We start from the raw sequence: 7,708 nt of genomic DNA on the forward strand, positions 1-7,708 counted from the left end.
TCGGCAGGTCTCTTTGTATGTGTTGTCTGGAAAGAGGAGGACTCAATGATTATTCATTCACTGGAACCAAAGGTTAAAATTTGGGTGGATAGGGCGGCCTCTAATGTGTTGGGCGTCCAATGTGGTATCCAAAGCCTGGAAGGACATGGGGGTTGCATACCCAGGTGTTGGGGTGCATGTCCTGGTCCTCCTAACCATTGGATGCTGCGTTGAACTCCCAAAGCATTGCAGAGGAGTCGGAACCTGTGTTCTTTGGCCAAAAACTAAAAATACATTTTCTCATTAAATTGATTATATTCCTGTTCAATCGTGATCATTAGCATTTTATTGGAGGTGTGTTGGACATTTCAAAATCAATGACCATGTATGCCTCTTTTTTTTTTCTCTATTTCATTTTAAAAAACTGTCGGGATTGAGTTCTCTATCTAGCTACGTAATGTATACTAGCACCTCCCTGTGTCTATCCCTCTCTTAGCATATGCTACACATATATTGTAACCCAGTATAAATTAAAAAACGGGTATGAGAAAGCAGCTTTTTCAAACGTCCTTTAGCCACAAAGGGGGCGTGAGATTACTACCCCAACCCTTCTGAAATAAAAAATTCCATTTGTGTTGATGCCGCTAAACATGCTGATACAAAAGCCAAGAGACCTGGTAGCTTTCTCTTTCCGTTTAAAAATTTACTCAAATATAAAGAAGACAAAGCAGTAAATAGGTATTTTCAATAAATATTAGTGTCCATGCCATCAATTGTTGGAACCCATCACTTCATGTGTTTCAGGATTTAACAGCTTTGAGTAAACTACCACTGCAAGGTCAAAGAGAATGAAGAGAAAAAAAAAAATTGCGATCAGCCTGAATATATACACCCTTATCTTATCAAATCATCTTCTTCTGCCATCTCCCTCTGTTACCCATCTGGCTTTGTCAGTTCAGATTTAATCTATCAAGTTTTCAAACAAGATCTCATCATATCAGCTACACTGAACACCTCCAGTCATACTCATAACAAACACATAATCTCCTTGTCCGTGGAAGCCATTGCTGACCTGCAATATCAACACTGCAACCACTCTGTTCATCTCATCCATCCATGTTGTTCTCTCTCTTAACACTCAACAGTTCCCTCACAAAGCACACCATTTATCTCAACAACAATCAAACGTGGCATTGATTGCAGAGGAGGTAGCCTTTCCCTATGTGATTCGGACGATTAGGAAGTTTTTAATCCACGCTACTGTTGACCGAAAAGACCATTTTGCTGTAAAGTTTTAAGATTAAAAGGATAGCTGCCCTGTCTCATGGCCTTAACATTAAGGTGGGGGCCAATGAGAGCATGCATAGGGTATTAATATGAATGGAATTTTTAATTTTACCGGGGACGGATTAGTAATTTCACATGTCCCTCTGTAGTATAAAGACAAAGCGAACGAATACTACCTCCTGTCATTTATCTACGATTATACACAGTGGGTGTGAAAAGATTGCGCTACCTCGTGCTGAAGATAGTGTGCACACCCTTCCATTGGTCGTGCTTATTGGCATGTACCTACACCAGGAGGAGCTAGAGTTTTGCTGCCGTTTTTAAATCTATGGGCAAGAGAACCTTGTTTTAGATTGGCATGGTTCTTTATACTCTTTGTAAAAACATAAACAGAGGCACTAATATCTAGGACGCAGCCGGACAGGGAACTTAATCATCATAGTCTTTGAAATGAAATAATAATAATAATGCATCCATAATCATTGATTTTGGACGGTCCCAGGGGCCTTCAATGGAGAGCAAATGATCAAGATTGAACACCGGGACATCTCTTAAACCCCATTTCTAGAATCCAATTGATCGTTGGTGGGCTGCCCCTGCCTCTGCTCACGTAGTGAGATCCACCCAACATACTATAAATTCAAAGAAAGCAGTTAGGAAGGCACTCTAGATGACTGACCTAGACTTTTAATTCCAAGTAGGATCCACACGTATAGATGATGAAAAATGCATCCACCTGAAGTAAAGACGCATAGCCTTTTTGATAAGTTGAGAACTTTACGTCCCAAATCCTTGTGTGTTGTGTTTGCTTTCTAAACCTTTTCTGTGTTCCAATTCTCTTGCAAGAGTAGATCATCCTTCCCCCAAAGAGAGAGAGAGAGATGGCTGAAGCAAAAATAGCTGCAGGAATTCTTGTCAGTGATGTGGGTGAGACCTTGAAGAATCTGATCTCCATGGCAACACAGTAGATTGGGCTTGCATGGAATGTCAAGGAAGAGCTGGACAAGTTGGTACGCACCGTCACTGCTATCCAAGCATTACTTCATGATGCTGAAAAATAACAAGAAAAGGAGACTGTGAGACTATTCCTGAGAAGGCTTAAAGATGTAGCTTATGCTGCTGAAGACGTTTTGGATGAATTCGGCTACCAAACCACAAGGCTGCAGGTGACAAACAGCAAGGTTAGCAACTTCTTGCACTCAATTTCACTTGCTTTTAAGTCAAAGATGGCTCACAAGATCAAGAATGTAAACAAAGAGTTTGATGAAATTAAGAGTTACATGGATTCATTCAATTTTGCAAGTGCATCTATACCTACAAATCTTAAAAATAGAAAGACCATAGAGACATTCTCCTTTGTAGATGAGTCTGTTGTTGGAAGGGATGATGACAAGTCTGAAATAGTAAGCATGTTAACTAGCTCTGACAATCAAGATATTCTTTCAGTCCTTCCCATAGTTGGAATGGAGGGGATTGGAAAAACCACGCTTGCTAAATTTATCTACAATGATGCTCTTGTAGCAAAGTATTTTGATAAAAAAAATATGGGTCCATGTCTCTACAGATTTTGACACCAAAAGAATTTTGACAAACATCACAGAATCTATTACCAACAAAACATGTAAGATTTCATCTACTGATGTGATACAAAGGAATCTTAAAAATGAGTTGAGTGAGAAGCAGTTTTTACTTGTATTAGATGATATATGGACTGATGATAGTGAGCAATGGGATATGCTTAAGTCTTATTAAAAATTGGTGCGAGAGGTTGCAAAATCATTGCTACTACTCGTAGTGGTAAAGTTGCATCAGTGATGAGCACACTTGTTACACACCACCTTAAGAACTTGTCAGAAGATAAATGTTAGTCCATTCTCAAGAATAGAGCTTTGGAAATAGAGTGGCTGAAGAAACTCCAAATATGCTGGCAATAGGATAGGAAATTGTGAAAAAGTGTGGTGGTGTGTTGTTAGCGGCAAAAGATCTAGGAGGCTTAATGCATATCAAGAAAGATGAACTAGAGTGGTTATCAATAAGAGATAGTAAGATTTGGGCTTTACCAATGAATATAGATGGAATCCTCCCTACATTAAACTTGAGCCATGATCACTTACCATCACCTTTGAAACAATGTTTCTTATATTGTTCAATATATCCTAAGGGTGATTATATCTCCAAAAATGATCTAATCCAACAATGGATGGCATTGGGATTCCTTCAACCATCCATAGGAGGTAGGCTAATGGAAGATGATGGAAATGATCATGTCAATTATTTGTTGTGCAATTCATTCTTCCAAGAGGCTGAGACGGATGCTCTTGGTGGTATAACTGTTGGTGTATGATGTCTTGTATTCCATCGCAGTTTAATCCAGGAAGTATTGGTGCAACACCTAGACAGGCAGGACGGCAGTCCCGCTAGCCAGCTAACGGGCCGTGGGGGTTGCAAGGGGGGCAGGAGGCCCCCCTGCATAGCAAGGGATGTAGGGGGGCACAACCCCCCGCTCGAATTTTTTATTTGAGGGCAATTGTGTACTTTCCGGATTAGGGTTTTTTTCGCTATATATTTGTAGCGATGGTTTCTTTCTTTGTAATGCAAGAAATACTGAGAGATGTGAGGACGAGCGCTGTAACCCTATTCTCCATTGATAGTGAAGCAGGATCTCATCTCACCGAGGACGTAGGCAACCTTGCCGAACCTCATAAAATCCGTGTGCATTGTTTGTTTTGTTTTTCCATTATCTTCTGCATCGTTTTAGGGTTGCGTTTCTACAATAACTAAGTTCAAGATGCATGATCTTGTTTTTTATTTGGCACATTCTCTTTCAAGGGTTGACATTGTAACAGTTGGGTTTAAAGATCTAAAAAACAGTTCTGATGCTCTTCATTTGAGACTGTATACAAATGGTGAGATAGAACACTTATGTAAGTCAAGAAAGTTGCGATCAATGCATTTAAAATGCACGAGAACCAAAACTTCCATGACTTCCATTTCCAGCAATGTCCTCGATATTCTGTTCAAAGAACTTAAGCATTTACATGTTCTAGATTTATCTGGTTGCGGAATTATATAGTTACCATCCTCCATTAAGAAGTTGAAACACTTAAGGTACCTTAACATCAGGCGCAATCCAATTGTAGTATTACCTGCATCTATCACCTGCCTTAACAATTTGCAGACATTAAACATTTTTTCTTGTCCTCTAAAAGAGCTTCCCCAAGATATTAGAAAATTGGTAAACTTGAGGCAACTAATGTTTTATGGTAAAGAAGGAAGTCAAATGCCAATTGAGGTGGGGAGATTAATTTGCCTTAATGAACTATGGTCATTTGTTGTGGGCCATAAAAGGGGGCAGCGTATCAAAGAGCTGCAACACCTAGACCTTCGAAAAACATTACATATCTAAAATCTTGAGAACATGAGAATTAGAGGGGAAGCAAAGGAGGCAAATTTAATGGAAAAGGAAAAGCTTGCTTCGCTGTATTTATTATGGGGAAGTCATGTTTCAGGTGGTGATAATAGTTCTATGTTGGGAAATGACAATAAAAAAGCCTTTGTTGATGAAGATGATGTAGTGGAAGGTCTTCGATCTCATCCAAATCTGAAACAACTGTCCATTGAAAACTTTGGAGGTGATAATTTAAAAGTTAATGGTAGAATGTCACCTTTGGCAAATGTCACCCTTTCTTTCTACCATTAACTTTTAACTCTTCACTTTTATTAACAGGGGTAAAATGTTCAAAGATTAGTGGTCTGGCTTCGGAGTACTTCCATTGATTAGTTTCCATTACCCAAGCAGTGTTTGATTCTGGTTTCACCCTTTTTTTTTCTCATCATTTTCTTCCTTTGATGATCCCTATGTGGGATTGTGTAATTAGGTTTAATTCAATGACTTGGTCGGATTTTCTTCAATTTTTTATACAAGTTGAATTTCAGAATTTCATCATACTCTCCAATCTCTACTCACCTAAATTTTTCATCTACACACTCTTTATCTGTATGCTGAAGCTGCAACATATTCATCATCCATTGCTAAACTTGCTTGGATCAAGCAAACGAGGTGCTTCCTACCTCTCTTATTGATTGTTGTACCTTCAAGGTTGTGATTTATTTTTTTTTTAACCATTTAGATTACACAAATTTATGGTTTCTTTCTTCAGTTTATTGCTTCGCGGTGATTGCTGTTCATTTAGCAACAAAGTGTATGTGAAAGCTACACATCTCACAACAAAAGTACTGAAGTTCTTTTTTAACCAAAAAGTGGCTATTGCATGATTTAGAAGAGAATATCTAAAATAGTGTTCTCCTTCATGAATGTGCAACTTTTTAGCATGTTTGTAGCTTCTCCAATTTCAATGTGCAGAATATGTTGTCTAAAGTGATTTAGGCATGTGAAAGCAAGTAGAAAGAGCTCAAGCATGTGATTTTTTTTTTTTTTCTTATCCATTTGAATTACACAAATTTATGATTTCTTTCTTCAGTTTATTGCTTCGCCGTGAGCACTGTTCATTTAGCAATGGAGAATTCATGAAAGCTGACTTGCAAGAATTGGAGCAGTGGTGCTTCAAAGCAACACTCCAGGTATGAGTTAGCCAAATCAAACTATTGATGCCAGGACCAAAATGAAGGGGGAAAAGGATTACAAAAGACTTCATTTTTTTTTTCTGGATTCTAATGGGATGAACTACAGCACATAAGGCAGGCTGTTGGGTTTCTGGTATGTTAACTTCACACTGTATCATTAGCTACTAACTAATTTTGAGAGTAAAGATTCATAATTGAGGTTAGTGCCATGCTTTGTTTGCCAAAAATGGGTTTCCATGCAGTCTTACGTTGCATCTATTGAGTGGAAGGTATCTCATTGTTATAGGTAGGGGAACCTAATTGTTGACTACCTTGCCAAAGTCCGCGGTTAAGTCTGGTTACTCTTGGTCGTCTATTCACTTTCCTACCTCGGTAAGAAGTGATCTGGAATCAGATATGTTAGGTTGTCTGAGCATCACGTAGCCTTTTTCTTTCTTTTTTTAATGTTTGGTGTGTCTTGCTTCCCCTGCTAATGGCAATGCCGAAGGTGGGTGTGGCTATTCAAGTTGTTTTGAGTGTTGGCTTTGGCCAGTTTTTGGTTTCTCTTGTACTATATTTTCTCTTTTCTTAATACAAATGATCCGTCAGCAGAAAAAAAGAGTAAAGATTCATTATTTACTAACTTTTTTATTTATTTTTTTTCCTTTGGCAGGTTTCATATCAAAAGCCTCACAAATCCTTGGATGAGATTGCCAAAGAAAGCTGTTTGGTAAATTGCTATGCATTAAGCGGTCTACTAGTACTACAGAGCAGCTTGATTTATATTGCAGTTCAATTAGAAATAATGAACATGAAAACATTAAGACTAGCTCCCATCTATATTTTTTTTCAGAAGCTGAAAATTCCAGTCATATCGTATTGGAACAATGTTCTCAACAACAGATATGGATCTCAAGGTGTTTTGGCATTTCATGGCGGCCTCAGGCTTCTCTTCTTGAGTTGAGTTGGTGGTGGAAACAGAAATCCCGGAGTGTTTCTCTCAAGGAAGCATGGCTTTCAGGAGGGACTCTAATTCCTTATTTTATTTGGCTTGAGAGAAATTTGAAAAGGTTTGATGGAAGATTTCATAATCACTGCCAGATCTGGAGATTGGTGATTAGAGAAATTAGCTCTCTGTTGCACGGTATTTAAAGTCAGGGATGTCTGTGTCTGACTTCATGTGTGCTAGAAGATTGGGAATTTCCTTTATCCCGCGAAATCCTCCTACAATCATTGAGTTTGGTGTCCTCCAGAGCAGGGTTGGGTAAAGCTCATTGTTGATGGATGTTCCATGGGAAATCCGGGAGGTCAAGGGCTGGTGGCATTCTCCAGGATGATAAAAAAAAAGAGTGGTTTTTAACTTCAGATTTTTCCAAGGCTGAGTTCTTCTTTGCCTTGGTTAAAGGAATAGAAGTGGCTAGGGATCTTGGAATTCAGAAATTATGGGTGGAGTGCGACTCTGTTGCAGTGACGTTGTTAGTCAACAAGAGGGTGGTTACTTGGTTCGGCAAGATTGGGTCTTTCTCCATCCATATCTGGCTTCAATTGAATGGAAGGTTATGCACTGCTGCAGGGAAGGAAATCCGATTGCAGATTTTCTTGAAAAATCAGTGGTGAAGTTTCAGATCTCTTCCTCTATGGTTGTTTTTACATTATTTGTCCACAATGAGCTTATGCCTGATGCGTATGGTAGACTGAGATTCCGTTTTTGTGCTGATTATGCTTGTGTTTTGGTAGATTAGCCCTTCCTGCTGATGGCAATGCCGAAGGTGGGAAAAGCTGATGTTGATCTTTTGTAGTAGTTTCTGACTTTGGTTCAGTCTGTATTTGTACCATAGTATTTATATTCCTTCCTTTATTTAATACAAATGACCTTTTA

The 7,708-nt window shown here is 38.8% G+C and overlaps 1 protein-coding gene across 1 annotated transcript; it reads left to right on the top strand.

The window, feature by feature from the left end:
• The first annotated feature begins 2,492 nt into the window (after positions 1–2,492).
• LOC122086735 (myosin-6-like) lies at positions 2,493–6,793 on the top strand. Its single transcript, XM_042655712.1, has 6 exons — positions 2,493–2,791; positions 5,748–5,847; positions 5,957–5,983; positions 6,093–6,119; positions 6,503–6,559; positions 6,683–6,793. Exons 1-6 carry the CDS (start codon positions 2,493–2,495, stop codon positions 6,791–6,793), a joined length of 621 nt encoding a protein of 206 aa, XP_042511646.1.
• The last annotated feature ends 915 nt before the right edge of the window (positions 6,794–7,708 follow it).

The sequence above is a fragment of the Macadamia integrifolia genome, chromosome 8 (genome assembly GCF_013358625.1).
Source record: "Macadamia integrifolia cultivar HAES 741 chromosome 8, SCU_Mint_v3, whole genome shotgun sequence".
In the NCBI taxonomy this organism is placed as follows: Eukaryota; Viridiplantae; Streptophyta; class Magnoliopsida; order Proteales; family Proteaceae; genus Macadamia; species Macadamia integrifolia.